The following is a 20,858-nucleotide window of genomic DNA, read 5'->3' on the forward strand; positions in this document are numbered from 1 at the left end:
GCCAACACAACCACCAAACCCCAAACCCCTTAACCCAACTTTAAATTCCTAAAGCTCAGGCAGAAAAATCTTACAGCTCACAGGAATCACTGGGGAAAAATTCATCTGTCAAGGCACTGATTACGTTTCAAGGATTTTGTGGCGGGGAAAAAAAAAAAAAGAAAAAAGCCGAGGGGACGGAGAATCCACTCAAACTTTCCTTAGGAAACGGGATGTTTACTGAGTAAATAAGCGGTAGTCACAGACACACCTGCTCCTCCCACAGAAGCCCAGGAGCCATTACTACCACCTCCTGGTCACATCCGGGCACTTCTCTACAAATTCGGGACGTTCTGACGTCGGAGCCGTTGGGTTTATTTGAAACACACGCACAACCAATCGGTTGGCACCTGCGGGGAGGTGGGCGGAGAGCAGCGGCCAATCACCGCCCCTCTGCGGGTCACTTTTTGAATTGGCTGAGGCCGCCGGCGGCGAGGAATGGCGGTAAAAGTGAGAAGGGTCGGTTCTTGAAAAGGTGGAAGTTCCAGGGCGTCTTTTGAGAGTGGTGAGGGCTCTGTGGGTGCGGGTGGCGGAGGTGGGAGTGGGCCAGCGTCCCTGGAGCAGTGGGCCGCTCTGCTTGTGTCCCACGGCCCCGCCCCGGTGACCGCGAATTCCGGAGCTCCCAGCCTTGGCTTCCCGGCTCTGGGAACCACACCGCCGCGTTCCCAACAGCGGGGCCGGGATGCGGAGTGGGAGCCCGAGGTCCGCCTGGCTGCTGTGCGTCGTCACTGCTCACCTGGTTGAATATTTCTTCCGAAAGAGTTTCTGGGCAAAGTGGGGAGTTGTCAGGAAGGGGGTCTTGGCAAACCGCAGTGGGCTCTGCGGCTCTGGGGGCCGGCAACTGCGCCCTTTGGGGGCTTATCTCAGATTACTTAGTGGTTTCACCCTTGGATTCTTCTTGGCGTCTTCTCTTTAGTTTTTAGTATTTAAGGTAAAACGCCAGCTCGTTCCGGCGCCCCACCCCGCGTACAGATGGGTATGGCTTAATGGGTAAAAGCGCAGCCTCTGGAATCAGACCGGATTTGAACCCTTGTTTTGCCACTAACACTGTGACCTGGGGGGAATTAATCTCTCCGCTCTAGGTTTCTTTACCTGTAAGAGGAGTGTGATAATAGTACCTGCCTCTTAGGATTGTTGCAAAGATTAAATGAATACAAGTAAAAGGTTTAGAACAATGTCTAAAGGTTTAGAATAATGCCGCATATTAAGCGTTAAATAAATATTGTTAGTCACAGTGTTATGTAACGTTAACAATGTTATTGTAACACCACTAACATATCCAGGAAGGCATTTAGCTCCTCCACCCTGAAAGATGATTGCCTAAAAAAATAAGTGAAAGGAAACTTATTTAAATGGCAAAATTTATCTTTGTGATGAAAAAAGGCATGAGTTGTATTTAGTTAGAAGCTCCTTGAGTATGTTCTCAGATGAGAAGTAATCTGTATGGGTTTATGAACACTGATCCTTTTGTGTTTGTTATAAAAGCTTACAGAATACATAAATGTGAAAAAGTGATTAGTGTATTTCAGTTTGTAATCAGACTGTTGATATGTGATGAGTTTAGCATGCAGCTATTTTCTAAATTTTAAAACTGTTTTGGCAATAAATTGATCACATACAGTGTCATCAGTCAATTTTAATTTTTAATCACCTACCTTTTTTTTGGCTGCGTGGGATCTTAGTTGTGGCAAAGATTATATTCGTTGGGGCCACGTGGGATCTTTAGTTGCGGCATGCGAACTCTTAGGTGCAGCATATGGGATCTAGTTCCCTGACCAGGGATCGAACCTGGGCCCCCTGCATTGGGAGCGCAGAGTCTTAGACCCCGGACCACCAGGGAAGTCCCAATCACTTACCTGTTTTGATGGTCTTTAAACAGAGAGACATAGGTGAAAAATGTGAACTCATGGTGTTTTTGATTTATTAAAGTATCCCTCCTCCTACATTCCTTAAGGCAGGTTAATTCATCTCTTGGTTTTTCTTTTTAACATTCTTTTAAGGGGACTTTAAATGAAAACCTGTTTAGATAGAGCCTTTCTTTTTCACTGGGAACATTTAAGTGTGAGACTTAACAAAAAAATAAGGGCTGGATAGAATTTATCATTGATTCTAAATAAAGGCTCTTATTAACAACTATTGGAGCACTCCTTTGGAGAGCCTTAGAATAATGATTGCCGTGGATGTTTGGTAAGACAATGAGAAACGTCCACATTTTGAGTATGTATGAGAATGAATAATCATCACTCATTTAGAGACATCATCTATTCAGTTTTTATCACAGTTGGATTTGAGTTGTACTATTATTTCTTTTCCTGATGTGGAAGCTGAGGCTTACCCTACTAAGTGCAGAGCTGAGACAGGAAGCTGAGTTGCTTGTCTTTGAAGTGTGCACCTAATAATTGGGCTTAGGTCTGTTGTTATTAGTGTGTACATATTCACACTATTTGACATCACCATGCCGAAATGATGCTAATGATACCTGAAACTATTACTTTGCTAAAAATCTGGTGGAAGTTATTTGTATATTTTATTATTCCGAAAAAGTAGGAAAGGGTAAATTAGATCAGGCATAGACCTCCAGATAAGATTGGGCTTCCTCTTTATATTTGCCCAATATTCTGGAAATTTACTTCAAGATAATAAACTTATGTAAAAACCCCAATTTAAATTGATGAAGATCTATTCAACTTTTTCTTTATTCCCTGCTTGCTTAACTTTTCAACTCTTTTTAAGTCCTGGAAATTTAAAAACAAACAAAGATTTTCTTTCATAGTCCAGAGTCTTACTGACACGTGTTAATTGTCTTGTGAAATCTTTTAGACATTTGTAAAGTAATATAAAAATACAGGTAAGGGAGCAGTCCAGTTATACATGAGAGGTTTGGAGAAATCTACAGAGGATAAGTCAAGAGTGGTGGGTCAGGGGTTGAAAGACATGATAGGTGGAGAATTGAGCACTATTAAATACAAGTAGGTGTGGAGTAAATTGTGATCTGTATTTGAAAAATGCTGGGAAATGCTTTGTGGCTGGAGCATACAGTCGATGTGGACTGGGGGAAATACAGGAGATGAGGCTAAATAGGTAGGCTAGGACTAAAGTGTAAAGTGGATGGTGAATTTGAACTTGATCGTATAGAGAGCAGTGCTCATGGAAGTTCTAAGTAGCGAAATAATATAGTCACATTTGTTTTTAGGAGCATACCCTGAAAACCATGTGGAAAGTGACCTCTGAAGAAACTGGTGATAAAGTTGTTTGGAACTGTTGTATTTGACCAAATGGCCACTGTGGCATTGGCCACAAAAAGGGGGGCTGGGTCCCAGAGATACAGAGATGCTTTGGGGCAGGGCGAATGAGGCAGATGAAAGAGTATGGCTGGATCGTGTTTTTGACTGGGATTATTTGGGGGATGATGGTATTATAAATGAATACAGGAAGAGAAATAGTTTGGTTGAGGGCAAAGGTATGGAGTGGGGAGGTAGCATAGTATTTGTGAGTACCTTCTGAGTACTTTTTGACTGTCAGGTAATATCTGAGTACTTTTGGTACATTGTTACTTTTACTGTATCCCTATGAGTCAGTTATTAGTATCTTTTATTTATTTATTTATTTATTTATTTATTTATTTTTTAAAAGCATATCCACCACCTCCACAAGTATTTTTATAGTTTTATTTATTTTTATTATTTATTTATTTATTTATTTATTTTTGGCTGTGTTGGGTCTTCGTTTCTGTGCGAGGGCTTTGTCCAGTTGCGGCAAGCGGGGGCCACTCCTCATCGCGGTGCGCGGGCCTCTCACTATTGTGGCCTCTCTTGTTGCGGAGCACAGGCTCCAGACGCGCAGGCTCAGTAGCCGTGGCTCACCAGGCTCAGTAGCCGTGGCTCACGGGCCCAGCTGCTCTGCGGCATGTGGGATCTTCCCAGACCAGGGCTCGAACCCGTGTCCCCTGCATTGGCAGGCATATTCTCAAACACTGCGCCACCAGGGAAGCCCTTTTATTTATTTATTTATTTATTTATGGCTGTGTTGGGTCTTCGTTTCTGTGCGAGGGCTTTCTCTAGTTGCGGCAAGTGGGGGCCACTCTTCATCGCGGTGTGCAGGCCTCTCACTGTCGCGGCCTCTCTTGTTGCGGAACACAGGCTCCAGACGCGCAGGCTCAGTAGTTGTGGCTCACGGGCCTAGTTGCTCCGCGGCATGTGGGATCTTCCCAGACCAGGGCTCGAACCCATGTTCCCTGCATTGGCAGGCAGATTCTCAACCACTGAGCCACCAGGGAAGCCCAATTATTAGTATCTTTATTTTACAGAAGAGCAAACTGAGGCTCAGAGAAGTTGAGTGACTTTGTTTGGTTCAGTATTAAAAAAAAAAAGGGTAATGATACTTTTTATAAGTTCTAGGTATAACGCTTGTCTTTGCCCAGTAATTGTTTCATGTAATTTTATTCAAATTTTGTTTTTTTCAGCCATTGCAGAAGAGTACAAATAATGGCTGAAAATAGTGCATTAACACCCACTACTGGGAGTACAAGCTTGGCAGACTCTTCCATTTTTGATTCTAAAGTTACCGAAACTTCTAAGGAAAACTTATTTATTGGATCTACTTCATATGTTGAAGGTAAACATGTTATCTGCTTTAAAATATCAAATCACTATTTTAATCCTAAACTTACTGACTAGTGACTTTTTTATGATTTAAGTGTAATACTGTTAAGCTAGGTACAGGTATTCAGTAAAAATTTGTTAACAGAAACTCTTTACACTAGATATTTTATTATTGTTTGGATAAATGCTTCCCAACTTTGAAGGTGAAAGCATCTTGTTGGATATTGCTTTTTCTGTAAGTGAGGGCAATCTAGCTGCAACATTGTTAGCTAGAATATAGTCAGTTATGACTGGTCAGGAGAAGAGCCACTTCTTTCCTTCTCACTGTATAAATGGATCTTTCCTAAAGTTGCATGTGCTGTTGAAGAGGATGACTGTGCAAGTGGGCGAATGCTTTCTTTGGTTAGGAGGAGTGCTGATGTTTGAATACTTTGCTACAATACAATATGTTTCTCTTCTTCTAAAATGATACATGATCAAAGTTTTAAAATAAGCTGGGGATTAAGTCATTTTAATTTCAGGGAATGTTATGATCTCAAACATGGAAAACATTCCAGATACAGCCAAAAAAGGGGTTAGGAACTACTGATTTTGATGTTAGTGAATAAAAATATTTTACTTAAACATTTTTAATTCTAATAGAAGAAATGCCTCAGATTGAAACAAGAGTAATACTGGTTCAAGAAGCTGGAAAACAAGAAGAACTTACAAAAGCCTTAAAGGTATGGGAATTTAGTTTTTAGTTTTGTTTTTTTTTTTTAACTATTTTTCTTCCATCCGTGTATAAATAAATTTATAGTTTTCTTAATCTCATACTTAAGTCTCTTTTCCACAGACTATTAAAATAATGGAAGTCCCTGTTATAAAGATAAAAGAAAGTTGTCCTGGAAAATCGGATGAAAAATTAATAAAAAGTATTGTTAATATGGTAGGTCAAGCATTTCATTGCATGTGGCATGCTGCACTTCCTTTGATTGTATTCGTAGAGTCCACTTACGGTGATTGGAGCTAAATTAGGCACAAGTTATACTCTCAGCACTCTGAAGCTAGATTCATAGAAACTATTCCATTTATTTTAAAATTTGGGTGTTTCTGAAACCCAAAAATACAATGTTTCATAAATAATGAAATCCTTATAAAGTAATTTGGCACTGTTAGATTTAAATGGCATTCCATTTATGTATTTATGAAGATGACACTTTAAACTCTTTAGCTTCTTTTTTCTCAATAATTTTATATTTATTCTAAATTCTTGCTTTATTTCCAGAATTACAAATCACAATAATTGACAGTCATCAGGGAATTTACCTCAGCATGTGAAATATATCTAACTCTCTATACCAGTTATACTAGATTGTGAGGGCCTCCATGACAAAATACCACAGACTGGGCAACTTAAACAACAGAAATTTATTTTCTCACTTTCCTGGAGGCTAAAAGTCCAAGATCAAGGTGTCAGCAGGTTTGATTTCCCTTGAGGCCTCTGCTTGGCTTGTAGATGGCTGCCACGTTCTTGATATATCTTCACACAGCCTTCTGTGCATGCACATCTCTGCTATCTCTTTTGTGTGTCCAAATTTCCTCCTCTTATAAGGACACCAATCCACCACTAATCCAATCTGACTAGGATCCACCCTTATGACTTCATTTAACCTTAATTACATGTTGAAAGACCATATCGCCAGATAGTCACATTCTGAGGTATAGGGTGTTAGGACTTCAGCATGAGTTTTGGATATACACAATTCAGCCCTTCACATTAGCCTAGCAAATAAATCCCAAATAATTTACTGACCCATTTGAATTTTCTTTTAAATGGTTCTGTTCTTTAAAAACGGGAGTCATAGATACCGAAATATCTTCATTCTTTTTCATAGATCTACAGTATAAAGTGTTAAACACTAACTTGCCTTTTTATATCCTGTGTTTGCCATGCTGCAACTGCCTACATATTTCATATCTTTCTCTTACTTCCCTTGTGTATACTGAAATGATTAAGTTAACTACATCCTTTTTGTAGATGTTGCATGTCATAGTATTTTTGTCTGTTTTTCTGAAAACAACTTGTGCAGGAAGAACTATATGCATGGCATCATTTTCTTGATCAGAATAAAGAGCAATAGTTGATATCTTTCTAATGCATCTTACTATCAAAATACGTGTACTTAAAAAATTCATCATCTTTATATGCATACTAGATGTTTTATAATGACTACCAAGTCATGTCAGAAACTTATGCCTTTATAATAATCTTCAAAATTTGAGATCTTAATATGGATTGAGATATGTTTATATAAAAACATAAGTAAAGAAATATGACATATGACTGTTAACTATTAAGTATAATGCTTATTGTATGATTCACAACTTCTACAAATATAAAAATAAAAATGTTGATATTGAATTGATTTTTAGGTCTTATTTAGAGAGACACATGAATTACTTTTGTAATATATAAATTTTGTTTCTAATAACTCCATGAAAAAAATCAAGGAAATTAAAGTGCCATTTGTAAAGATGGAATCAGTTGAAGAACTTAAAAGTTTGGATTCTCCAGAATTTGAAAATGTATTCATAGTCACGGACTTCCAGGATTCTGTCTTTAATGAGTTATACAAGACTGACTGTAGAGTTATTGGACCACCAGTTGTATTAAACTGTGCACAAAAAGGAGAGGTAAGAAAGAATATATGCTTATTATAACTTCTCAAGGTTAAATTTTTATTAAAGAATTTTTATGCAGAAAAATTTCATTAATTGTTGAGAATATGAATATTTAGGTTAGGAATAGTAGTGGCTACTCTAATATAGTCCTTTAATTCTAAACAATATTATTTACATATATTTAGTCTCAATACCTGCAGTATCTTGGGAAGTAGTAGTTTGCTTAAACTTGAGTTCTAAAGATGTGTACATATACATAAACTTTAATTTTCCTCCACACAGAACAGGTACCACAGTTCCATTTTTATCAGTTTCTGCATGATTTAAAATTAGGGAAATTACTTTAGCTATTTATTTATTTATTTATTCATTCATTCATTCATTCATTCATTCATGGCTGTGTTGGGTCTTCGTTGCTGCATGCAGGCTGTTTCTATTTGCGGTGAGCGGGGGCTACTCTTCATTGCGGCACGTGGGCTTCTCATTGTGGTGGCTTCTCGTTGCGGAGCACAGGCTCTAGGCGCGCGGGCTTCAGTAGTTGTGGCACATGGGCTCAGTAGTTGTGGCTCGCCAGCTCTAGAGTGCAGGCTCAGTAGTTGTGGTGCACGGGCTTAGTTGCTTTGCGGCATGTGGGATCTTCCCGGACCAGGGCTTGAACCCATGTCCCCTGCGTTGGCAGGCAGATTCTTAACCACTGCGCCACCAGGGAAGTCCTACTTTAGCTTTTTGTTTTTAAACAGCATTTCAGTGCAAGAGTTGCAGTAGAATTAATACCTGTTCTTTGTTTATTATTGCTCTGTTTTGGCATTCTTAAGTTTGCCTTAACTTTAAATTGCTTGGGTCTTTGTGCTTCTTTTGTTATAGATACTAGTAATGAGCACATGATAATCTTTAATTCTGTTTTGATTCAGAAGTGTTGCTTTCAGAAACCACATAAACTTTTTAAAGGCCAAAATTATGGAAAAGAACATTCCTGCATAATAGTGGGAATTATATATATTTTTTTAACCATTCTCTTTCATGTATAGATAGATAAAACCATTTGTTAAATTATTATTATTATTTTTTTATAGTTGAGTTTTTTCCTTTTTTTTTAAATTTATTTATTTATTTTCGGCTATGTTGGGTCTTCTTTTCTGTGTGAGGGCTTTCTCTAGTTGCGGCAAGCGGGGGCCACTCTTCATCGCGGTGCGCGGGCCTCTCACTGTCACGGCCTCTCCCGTTGCGGAGCACAGGCTCCAGACGCGCAGGCTCAGTAGTTGTGGCTCACGGGCTTAGTTGCTCCGCGGCATGTGGGATCTTCCCAGACCAGGGCTAGAACCCATGTCCCCTGCATTGGCAGGCAGATTCTTAACCACTGCACCACCAGGGAAGCCCCCCATTTGTTAAATTATTTACTATCTCCATTTTTTAGCTCATAAATTGGAATCATATTTGGTTCAAGTATATGTATTATTAGTATTTATTAGAAAATATTTTTGACCTCTTTTAACTTTAATTTGAAGCACTTACAGTAGTGTATGGAAATCTTTCCTTATAATACTTCATATGTGTCAAAGTACATTTTGGAAATAAAGGTTTGGGTATGAATATTTATGTTTTATTTGCCAGTAGTAAAGTGTGTTTAGATGATGTGTATCGAATACGATATGGGAATCATGGGAAATTTTTATTGTGAAACTGGTTTTTTGCTATTTGTTGCATATTGAAAGATGCAAGTATATCTTTGGATTGGGAAAGTTAATTGGCAAGAGAGGGAAATATATTTAGCTTGAGAAAGATGTGTTCTATTTTTACTGTAAAGAAGCTCACAGATTTAAAATTGTTGTATCCTTCAGCCTTTGCCATTTTCATGTCGCCCACTCTATTGTACAAGCATGATGAATCTAGTACTATGTTTTACTGGATTCAGGAAGAAAGAAGAACTAGTAAGTATTTTAAAACATTCTATTCAAAGAATATTTTTTTCTAGCAAAATAAATTTAAATTAGCTTTTTTTTTTGGTAGTTATATCATGGTTTTATTTTTAAAATATTGAAGGAGAAATTACTATGAATATACTAGGTCTTAAACTTTGTGAAGAAGTAACTCTGAAGAGCCTTGTAAAGAAACACATATTTTGTCTAGGATAGCTGGTATGTGAATTAGAAAAATTTCATGACTATCTAATCTGTTTAAACTGTCTTTTTGTTAAGTATCACATCAGCCGCATTATTTGAAGTTTTTGTTTACACATTGCGAGTTTTTGTTATGCAGGTCCAGCCTTAAAGCATTCTCATTGCTCTAGAGAATTCATAGAAACTTCTTTCTTTGATCCATAAAATTTTTTATGTTGGAGCTAATGGGGTATTACTCTAATTTTGTGAGAGGAATCTTGGTGTGATGGCAACCTGGTTTTAAAAAAATAATGTACTGGGGACACACAGTTTTTCCAGGCATGAGCCCGATGTGTCCCCCTTTGCTTGGCAAAGCAATAAAGCTATTCTTTTCTACTTCACCCCCCTCCAAAAAGTAATATATTTGCTTTTTTACTTGTGTGAAAGCCAGTTGTTAATTAACTTAGTTTTGTGTGATCGTCTTTACTAGCTTATCTCTGTATAATTTTGCCTGTGCCAATAAGGCAAATGAACCTTTAATTTTTTTGACATAAAATTTATCTTTATAAAAATTCTCATATGTACCTTATAAATAGAAAGTATTCAGTAAATGCTAAATGAATTATAAACATAGTTTAAAATTTTGTTCAAATTAATCATAAAGTCAACATTTACATTTTCTTTTGAGGTCAGATTGGTGACATTGGTTCATCACATGGGTGGAGTTATTCGAAAAGACTTTAATTCAAAAGTTACACATTTGGTGGCAAATTGTACACAAGGAGAAAAATTCAGGGTATGTAAACTTTGGTATTTTTGTGTATTTCAATATAGCACTGTTTGAGGATGGATTTAATAATAGTGCTCTTATCCTGTCTATTTCCCCCATAATTTATTGAGGATCAGAAATTCAATTTTTGCTATATGCACATTTAGTAAAAATTTTAAATCACAGGAGTGTGGCCCCTGAGGTTTGAAGTGAGGCAGTGGAGCTTGAGTTAGGTCTTGAAAGATGATTGGGATTGTGGAGGTTGGTAGGTGGATAACAGTTTAGGCAGATGAATAATATTAGCAAAGATTACTATGAGCAGTGGTGAATAAGGAGGTCAGAAGGTGATGAGGGCAGATATTTCTCTCTTATCTAAGAGCAGAACTTTGTTCTTATAAAATGGTTCCAAGATTTAACTTGTGAAAATTATAAAAGAACAGGAGAAAATACTTTTATTGGGATTAAAGTCTTAGCTTAAGATTGCACTTGAATATGTTAGGAAGAGTTTATCACTTTGTTCCCACCCTCCATCAGTGTATTTATGTAGCAAATGGTAATTTTAGGGTGTTGTTGAATTCCTGGGAGGTATACTTACAATTCATATCTAAGGTTTTAGTGACTTAATCAGAAATTTTCTCTTACTCTTACTGCTGTCTTGGGGGTTAGTACTTCCAAGGAGGTAAACACAAAGAGAAATAGAAATGTAATAAAGGTGAACTTAATTAACTTCACAGATGTATTTATTTAAAATACAATGAAACAGTTTGGACATCATGGAACTTGTTTCAAAGTTATTTTAACCTAAATTGTATGATGGAAATATAGTTTTTTCTGTTAATTTTTCTTTATATTTTGTTACAAAGCAGATGAACAATGATCTAAGACTGTGCAAAAAATGTATGTATATAATTGCTTATAACTTGCATGAATGCAGTTATTTAAGGTAAAAATTCACCATATAATTAATGATAAACATGTTTATGTTTTTAGATAGCTGTGAGCCTGGGTACTCCAATTATGAAACCAGAATGGATATATAAAGCTTGGGAAAGGCGGAATGAACAGTAAGTGTTTAGAAATTCAGTAGTTAATTATGTGAATCAGTCACGTTGTGTCATGAAGATAAACCCACGTGCCCAAAATTCATAGATTAGTATATAAAAAATTAATTCAGTCTTTGTGAAGCTTAGGGAATAAAGTCTAGGAGGAGCAAAGTTTTGTTTATAAATAACTGAAAATGGCAAGACATCTAAGATATCTTTGAACTTCACTTTGTGAAATAATTTAATAACCATTAAGAACATTCTAAGATTATCAGGTAATAGCTTAATGCATCTGGATGTTTGGGTTGTGCTGTATTTTTTCTTATTTTCTGTTTGTCTGGTTACATTTTAAGTGGTGATTGCATTTCGTAACCTTGTTAAGCTTTACAATCTCATAATTCCTTGCTATTGTACTTCATTATTACTTAAGATTTTATGAAACTATAGAACTCCTGGAATGCATATAAAATTTCATGTACAGAGTAGAGATTTGCGTCTTGTAAAGATTACCCGTGATTAAACTTTGCGAGACGTTACTTCTGGGATGACTGAGGACACGTCAATTTTTTTTTTAACTGAGGTTTTCATGAACATTTCAGGACCAAATGTAAAATATTTTCAATAAATAGCTTATGCTAAAACCTTGAGAATTACCGTAGATTTATAAATTAATCTGCCTAACTTATTGAATTTCCGTTAAGCTGGTTTTAGAAGAGTGTATTTTGTTTTTAGGGATTTCTGTGCATCATTTGATGAGTTTAGAAATGAATTTAAAGTTCCTCCATTTCAAGATTGCATTTTAAGTTTCCTGGGATTTTCAGATGAAGAGAAAACCAATATGGAAGAAATGACTGAAATGCAAGGTAGAATTTAGCATAATTTAAAAGTTATATGTATTTTATTCCTTACTGCTGCTGATCACTTCCTGGTGAATATGCCTCTTTAAAAATTTGGGCCTGGGGCTAAATAGTTGGGCTTATGTATGCTTGTATGCTTTCCCCTTTAGGAGGAAACTATTTACCTGTTGGAGATGAAAGATGCACTCACCTTATAGTTGAAGAGAATATAGTAAAAGAACTTCCATTTGAACCTTCAAAGAAACTTTATGTTGTCAAGCAAGAGGCAAGTAATTCTAGAATGAGATTGGTTTTTAAAACACATTGGTAATATTGATAGCTTTTCTGATGAGATAAATTCTTAATTAAAATGTTCTTCCTCCTAGTGGTTCTGGGGAAGTATTCAGATGGATGCCCGAGCTGGAGAAACTATGTATTTATATGAAAAGGTATGCTTTTTGTCCCTTTTGTCATTTGTTCTGTGAACTTGATTGTATAAAGATGACACTTTTTTATCCCAAAAGAGCATAGTATAATTAGCACACAGGTCATCTTATTTGTCATATTTAGGGGTTTCAGAATAATTAAACAGTTGGATATTGAGTAATAGTCTATGTAGATTTAATGTACTGGATCTTATTTTAATCTAATACATTTCATTCTGTGCAAATTCTTGGTAATACCATTATGCACAGTAACATCCCTGTCTTCAAAAACTTAGAACCTTAAAGGAAAGAGAGATGTGCAAACAGTTATAGTGCTGAATGAAATGTGCTATAATTAATTGAGTAATGTATGTATTCTAACTAGCTTCACTCTGAGAGACTCAGGCAGGATTGAAAGAGCAAATAAATATTGAGCCAGCTTCCTAGGCTAACCTGGTAAGGACATTCATGTTAGATAGCAGGTGGGAGAGGGTGTGAAAACTTGAAAGTACATTAAAATAGTAAGTAGTTTAGTATGGCTTTGGAAAAGAGTGTGGGAAAGAAGGCCAACAGATAAAGCAGACTAGATAGGCAGAATCAAGTTTTTAATATGTTAAAGGGTTTGGATTTGGCCTGTAAGTATTGGAACCACTGAAGAATATTAAGGGGAGAGATGGCATTTTAAAAATGACTGTAGTAGAAGGAATATAGGCAAGGAAAAATCCAGCCTTCATGCTGGATCTTGGTGAAAAGTAGTATCATTCACCAAAATGTGACATAAAGCTATAGAAACAGGCTTTAAGGAAAATTTACTTCAGTTCGAGATTTAATAATTTTGAATGGAATATTTGAAAGTGAAGGTGTGGATTTATTGTGTTTCTATAAAATCTAAATATGTACTCTGTTGTGTTCCCTTTGGACTCTTTTATTCTCAATGTAAGGTTCCTGACATAAAGTTTAAAAAATATGCCTTAGATTTCAGAAGAGAACTCCTGAAATCAAGTGGTATTTGACAAATATTGGAGAGCACTATGTCCAAGCATTGTGCTAAATGCCAGAGATATGGTGAATGAAATATGAATGGTCTCTGTCTTCCTGGAGTTTATGGCCTAATGGGGAGTAGACAATAGGGAAGCTTACAGCCGAATATGTAATAGTAATAGTGCTATGGAGAAAAAGCATTAGGTGTTAGGGGTTAGACAATTACAATGGTCCTTTGATTATTATGTTTCATGAAGCTTCTGAATTACATGGAAGAGTATATAGATGTACAATTATTGTGCAAAATCCCGATTTTGTCAGACTCGTAAATATATTTGTCTTTTGTTCCTGTCTCAGTAAAGAACCACGGAAGTAAAATTGAGCTTTTGTGCTTTTGATTGCAGGCTAATACACCTGAACTCAAGAAATCAGTATCACTGCTTTCTCTGAATACCCCAAACAGCAATCGCAAAAGACGTCGTTTAAAAGAGACACTTGCTCAGCTTTCAAGAGAGACAGACATGTCACCTTTCCCTCCCCGTAAGCGCCCGTCAGCTGAACATTCCCTTTCTATAGGGTCACTCCTAGATATCTCCAACACACCAGAATCTAGCATTAACTACGGAGGTAATTCACATTTAAAAAAATTGGTCTCTAAATTTAGTGGAATAGAATAATTATTAGAATATAGATAAATCCCTACTACAGTGAGTATGGAAGGCTCTTTGTTTTACATTAATTAATTTATTTATTTTTGGCTGCGTTGGGTCTTCGTTGCTGCACGCGAGCTTTCTTTAGTTGCGGCGAGTGGGGCTACTGTTCATTTCGGTGTGCAGGCTTCTCCTTGCGGTGGCTTCTCTTGTTGCGGATCAGGGGCTCTAGGCATGGGGGCTTCAGTAGTTGTGGCACATGGGCTCAGTAGTTGTGGCTCTCGGGTTCTAGAGCGCAGGCTCAGTAGTTGTGACGCACAGGCTTAGTTGCTCCGCGGCACGTGGGATCTTCCCGGACCAGGACTCGAACCTGTCTCCCCTGCATTGGCAGGCGGATTCTTAACCACTGAGCCACCAGGGAAGTCCCAGAAGGTCTCTGTTTTTAATGACCTTTGTTCTGTCTGAGGAGAAAAGGCACATGAAAATGCTTATATTTAATAGTTGCTTGCTATATATTAACTGTTTATGTATTTTGTGTATTTATAAGATAGGTTTTATTGTCCCTGTTTTACAGATGACTAGATTGAGGTTAGAGAAGTAAAACTTGTCTGGAGTCACACAGCTAGAAAGTGATAGAACTGTTCAAAGAGCAGACTCTTAACACACAGGAATCATAGAAGATGTCACATAGATTATGGAGAAAATAGGTACAGTGAAGTCAGAGGAAGGTGAATTGACTTTGTTCTCAGCTGATACAGGAAGCCACCTATAATTAGCTCTTCTCCCTTGATCTTCAGTTTTTCCCCTCTGTTTTTTTTTAGTGTGCACACAAATTTGTTGTGTTTTCTAATTTATGAAACAATGAAAACCTTCCCTGGACTCTGTAATACTTTCCACTTACTATCCCATCTCCCTCTTCCCTTTCATATAAGTACTCTTGAAGGAATCACCTTGATCCATTGTCTCATTTCCTTGCCTTTTATTTTCCTTTCAATTCATTCCAGTTGAATTTCATTGCTCTTGCTGGGGGTGCTGACAGTTTTTGTGTAATCAGCAGCATTCAACACATTAGCAGCTACTTCTTCCTGGGCACATTTTTAAATTTTGGCTTTTGTGTATAACTCGTTTCACGTTCTCCTTGACCTAACTTCTCTCTCCAACTCTAAATGTGGAATATTATTCCTGAGTCGTTTCTTCTCCATTGAATTCTTCCTAAATGATCTCATTTAATTCCATGGCTTTTCTATATGCTGTTGACTCCCAAATTTGAGGTTTTCCCTGTCCAACTATATACTTGACACCTCCTTGTTCATGTCTAATACACATCCTAAACTTAACGTAATCAAATTAGAACTCTTGATTCTCTCTGCCACTCCAACTCTGTTCCTTTGTTACCCTTCCTTTATCAACCTTTTCTGTAAAAATGGTCTCTCTTAGACAATTGCAGTGGTCCCCAAGGTGGTCTCCCTGTACTCATTTTTGCCTTTCTACATGCAGACTAACCAGTCTCTAAAAACGTATAAATTAGTTCATGCCGTTCCTCTGCATGAAGTCATTCAATGGCTTTGTATTACCGTAGCTTTCAGGTTCCTATGTAATCTTTCTTCACCTACTTCTAACCTCATGTGCTTTTGTCCTCCACTAATCCTCTCTGGGTGTCAGTCATAATATCTTTATTATTCTTCGGATTTTTCTACTACAACCATACCTCAGGAACTTTATATTTGCTCTCCCTGTCTTAAAGAAATCTTATCGGGGTTCTCTTTAAAGTTAAGTCTCTGTCCCACTACTCCTTCCTACCAACCCGTTACCTGGTTGTTGTCTTCAGTAGTAGTTATCACTGTTAGAAATTGTTTGTTTACTCCTTTATTTTACTTGCTTCACCAGAATGTAAGCTGGAAGAGAACAAGAACCTTGTCTAGCTTCTCTGCTTTATTCCCAGTGCCTAGTATAGAGTAGGTACTCACTAAATATTCATGGAAGGAATTGAAAGTCAATTTAAGGTAGGCCCAGAAGACTGAGGTGGATTTGAGATTATAAGAGGAGCAAGAATACAGGTAACAGCGTACAAAATGAGTTTTTAGGGAATAGTGACTAGGTCAGTTTGCTTGGAATATGGAGGAGTAAGAGTCAAATTAGAAAGGTTAATTGGGGCCTAATATTAGAGAACTTTGAAATCAGACTGGCATGTCTGATCTGTATATTGTCATCAGCAAGGAACTTTAGAAACTTGAGCAGCAGAGTGATTCATTGAGTAAGTAATTTGTAGTGGATTATTCTGAAGAATGACTAGAAGTAAGGCAGTTTAGAGAGAGCCTGACCATGAAGTAATCTCTAGAGACTTGGGCCACAAGGTAATAGGGCCCTAAACCAGGGTTGATGATGTTTGGAAAGAAAAGTAAGAAGCACTGGGGAAATATTGATAGAATGGAGTGATAGAGAGGGAGGAAGAGGAGAAGATGGCAAAGTATTAAATGGAAGAAATTCTACCTTAGCAAAAATAGAAAGTTTATATTTTGGAGGAAGGAGTGTAGTTTGAGAGAAAATCCAGGTTAAATTGAGGTAGAAATGTCCAGTAGGCATTTGGAAAAGCTGGACCAGGTGCTTGGGTGGGGGATTATGATTAGATATGTAGATCTAAGAATTTACTGGTTCTATGATCATGGTGGACATAATGGGCATGAGATGGTAAGAGATGAACATGCAGGACTGAAGCTTGAATATGAAGTTGAGGGGACAGAAGAAAATGAACCACTAAAGAAAACAGACATGACAACTGCTATATATTAGGTATTCTGAATAATAGAATACCCAGTTTGTAGATCACTGCTTAGACACAATAATTAAATTAGATCAGTGTATGTCAGTTTTTTTCCCCCTAAAGTATACCGTAATGGCAGAGGCTCCTGGGTCTGGTGAGTGTAGCCCAAAATAATATATGGCAAGTGGGAAATTCGTTGAAGCCTGTTTTTTTGTTTTTTGTTTTTTTAAAACATTCAGAACTCCACAGTATGCATGATTGTTTAAATTAATGCTTAAGATTATTTATCATTGAGTAAATTTGATATGCTGGGACTATATATTGTCTTCTTTCATGTCATTCTATTATGTGTTATACATTCCTTTTCCTGTTGAGAAACTTGCTATTAGGAGATTCTGTATATAATGTTTAAGTATTCTAACCATATTGATAGTAAGAAAATTTATTTTAAGCTTTTATGAAATTTCATTAAGAATTTTTTCTTGAGATACATATAAAATATACTAATGCATCCTCCCTCCAATTTGGGTTAGACTGAATGTCTTATGTTAAGATACTTTAACAGAGAATTTAGTTAATGTTGTTGGGGGGTTTTTTTTGTTTTTTTTTTTTAAGGGAGTCTTTCTCCATATATATATGAAAAGTTTTCCATTACTGTGACTGTGTAATCGTAACAACCTTTTCCTCCTTTTTTAACTTAAATATCTTTATATATTGCTGTAAAGATTCCTGTACTCTCAGATTTCCTAAATGGAAATATTCTGCCATATTTGCTTTAGTATTCATTCATTCATTCATTCTCTCTCTCTCGCTCTCTTTTTTTACATACACGTGTATTTTTTTATATCTGTGCTGTTTTGAGAGTAAGTTGGAGATATGATGTGCCTCTACCTCTGAATACTTAATTGTGCATTTCCCAAAATACAGGAACATTTCTTACATAAGTACAGTATAAGTATTGTAATTAGGAAATTAACATTTAATACTATGATCTACTCTATAGACCTTTAAATTTTACCAGTTATTCCACTAATGTCCTAATGTGCTTTTAAGCAAAAGAAAAAAGTTTTTTCTGGCTTAGGATCCAATCCACGATCACAGGTTGTTGTGTTATCTTTCTCTAGTCTCTTCTTAATCTGGAACAGTTCTTTTTTTAAATCAATCTTTGTTTTTAATGACCTTGATATTTTTGAAGAGTACATGACCATTATTTTTTTCTGGCCTTATTCTAGGAGGAAATTCTACTTTAATGAGAATGTGTATGGTGGTATATTTATAAGAGTAGATATCTTTCCCTTTTTTCTGTTAAATTTGTACAGTGTTTGGTACTTACATCTGACTTCCATTTTAAATCTTTCCTCCTTTTTACCTTTTAGAAACACCAAAATCTTGTACTAAGTCATCTAAAAATTCTACTCCAGTTCCTTCAAAGCAGTCAGCCAGGTGGCAAGTTGCAAGAGAGCTCTATCAGACTGAAAGTAATTACGTAAATATATTGGCCACAATTATTCAGGTAAGAGTTTGGAAAAATGATCTCTGTTCCAGTGTTTATAAGTAAAAAAATCTAAGTGGTATTATTTTTTATAAGAAAATTATATAAGCATAGAATTTGAACATAGATATTAAAAATGAAAATGTATGACAAAAACTGCTCTTAGGGAAATGGCATAACTGTAAGATTAGCGTTTTATTCATGCAGAAATAGCATCTTTTTTTAATAGTGACTTTAAAGAGAGAAGGATCCTCAATAGACAATCTTAGAGGGGACTGAGTTTAATTCAGAATTTAGCAGCTTCCATGTCAAGGTACTACATTTATATTTGGAAGTGGTAGCTTTTTCTGATAATGTGTATTCTAGAGTCACTGCTTTATTTAGTACTGTATATATATGGAAAAGCAATTAGCAATGAAGCATAACAATATGGCTGTCAGTAATTTTTTTTTAGTAATCCTTTACTGTGTCCAGTTTTCTTAAATTACGCAGTAGTCATATGTTGACTCATTGCTTACTATTATTAAAATGTACTATGAAGTTATTTCTGAAGAAAAACAATTCTAATGAATCCTTGTAGGTTGAGATTGAAGAAGATATTAAGGAATAAATCAAAATTCAAGGTTCTGAAAGACACAATAATAGGACATTATTTGGAATCTGTAGAAAGAAGGAATAACTTTGGTTGTGGTAATGAAGGAGATAGTTTGTCAGGAAAATAAGGTTGATACCACCAAGCTTGACTTTGAATAGAAAAATGATAGGGAATTTCTGATTTGGGTTTAATTTTTAACTGATCTCTATTTGAAATCTTAATATATCTCATTAAGGTCCAATATAATAGCCTTTAGTTGCTTGTACCATTGATAAAATGCATGAATAAGAAATGAAAAGACTTATTTCTTGGTATTCACAGAGAGATTATTCTTCACAGTTAATTTGTTTAGCAGTAGTCAGGGTTTTATGAGGCCCTCTGCTATATTTAAACTTCACTTGTTTTAAGTCAGCTCTGCTCTTCTTCCTCAAGGGAAATCATCCTAGATGAGTTTCTTGTTGAAGTTTTTATAGTCAGCCAAAATGGGGTTGAGTAGCAGAAAATCCTTTTGGCATATACTGTTCATGTACTTTGGTAGCATTTATTACCTAGAAATGTAAATCCTTTCAAGCCGTGGTAAAGGCACTGGAGTTTCAGAATTTTAATTTGCATATCAATTAAATTCACTAAAACTTCTAAAAGCACTTGTAATTATTACACTGTAGACAGACTTTTATACCACTGTGCTTAGTATAAACTCACCTAAGTTTACTTAAAAGATTGTGGTCTAAATTCATGATAGTGTTCTCTTTAAGCTTTTTTTTTTTTATTTTTTTTATTTATTTATTTTTGGCTGTGTTGGGTCTTCGTTTCTGTGCGAGGGCTTTCTCTAGTTGCGGCAAGCGGGGGCCACTCTTCATCGCGGTGCGCGGGCCTCTCACTATCGCGGCCTCTCTTGTTGCGGAGCATAGGCTCCAGATGCACAGGCTCAGTAGTTGTGGCTCACGGGCCTAGTTGCTCCGCGGCATGTGGTATCTTCCCAGACCAGGGCTCGAACCCGTGTCTCCTGCACTGGCAGGCAGACTCCCAACCACTGTGCCACCAGGGAAGCCCTAAGCTTTCTATTTTAGGACTAATGTGTCTTTTTTTTTTTTTTTTAGTTTGGATTTGGAATAGCTTAATTTTAACTTAGCCCCCAAATTAAGTGACTATCCAGAAGCTTGTTGATGTATTCCAAATAATACTTAGGTACCTGTTTTTTTTTAAAAATTATTTATTTATTTATGGCTGTGTTGGGTCTTCGTTTCTGTGTGAGGGCTTTCTCTAGTTGTGGCAAGCGGGGGCCACTCTTCATCGCGGTGCGTGGGCCTCTCACTGTCGCGGCCTCTCTTGTTGCGGAGCACAAGCTCCAGACGCGCAGGCTCAGTAATTGTGGCTCACGGGCCCAGCTGCTCCGCGGCATGTGGGATCTTCCCAGACCAGGGCTCGAACCCGTGTCCCCTGCATTGGCAGGCAGATTCTCAACCACTACGCCACCAGGGAAGCCCCCTTAGGTACCTATTAATATAAAGTTTTGTGACAGGTGTTAAAGAGGATTCCTGTTTTAAAGGAACTTAGACTGGAAGAGGAGTTAAAACATACACACCTATTATAATACCAAGTGGAAGGTTATGAACTTCATGAGGGAGGTTTAGTTAAGGTATTTGGAGATTTGTATGGTGAGAATTTTGCTCCTCTTCCAGCTTAAGGAAGGTTTGGTCTGGAATTTTCAATGGTTGAACATTGGGAAAAGTATCGTAAGGAGGATACAAATTGAAGTGAGTTTTAAAGCATAATTATGATTGGTGCATGCAAAGAGTATGGTAGGAAGTGTATTTGAGATTATTCCAACAGTACAAACGATTGAAGATGTGTATCATTCAAGGTATTACAGAGTAGTCTAGGGGGATTAGAGTTGAGGGTGGGT

General features: G+C 36.8%; 1 protein-coding gene across 7 annotated transcripts in view; it reads left to right on the plus strand.

The window, feature by feature from the left end:
- Positions 1-397: 397 nt before the first annotated feature.
- The window catches only part of ECT2 (epithelial cell transforming 2), a 64,455-nt gene continuing 43,994 nt past the window's right edge, over positions 398-20,858 (plus strand). For 2 of the 7 annotated variants that reach the window (XR_003621991.2, XM_007197495.2), the window contains exons 1-13: positions 398-544; positions 4,502-4,653; positions 5,283-5,362; positions 5,476-5,568; positions 7,134-7,316; positions 9,143-9,232; positions 10,089-10,196; positions 11,160-11,233; positions 11,945-12,075; positions 12,219-12,334; positions 12,435-12,497; positions 13,859-14,081; positions 18,242-18,378. Coding sequence is in view for 4 of the 7 variants with exons in the window: in XM_007197495.2 (XP_007197557.1) it covers positions 4,524-4,653; positions 5,283-5,362; positions 5,476-5,568; positions 7,134-7,316; positions 9,143-9,232; positions 10,089-10,196; positions 11,160-11,233; positions 11,945-12,075; positions 12,219-12,334; positions 12,435-12,497; positions 13,859-14,081; positions 18,242-18,378 (1,428 nt within the window). In the remaining 3 variants the exon portion in view is untranslated. The remainder of the gene's footprint in view (positions 545-4,501; positions 4,654-5,282; positions 5,363-5,475; positions 5,569-7,133; positions 7,317-9,142; positions 9,233-10,088; positions 10,197-11,159; positions 11,234-11,944; positions 12,076-12,218; positions 12,335-12,434; positions 12,498-13,858; positions 14,082-18,241; positions 18,379-20,858) is intronic. The other 5 variants (XR_003621992.2, XM_007197496.2, XR_009008232.1 and 2 more) reach the window with 4 other exon arrangements.

The sequence above is a fragment of the Balaenoptera acutorostrata genome, chromosome 4, assembly GCF_949987535.1.
Source record: "Balaenoptera acutorostrata chromosome 4, mBalAcu1.1, whole genome shotgun sequence".
Lineage (NCBI taxonomy): Eukaryota > Metazoa > Chordata > Mammalia > Artiodactyla > Balaenopteridae > Balaenoptera > Balaenoptera acutorostrata.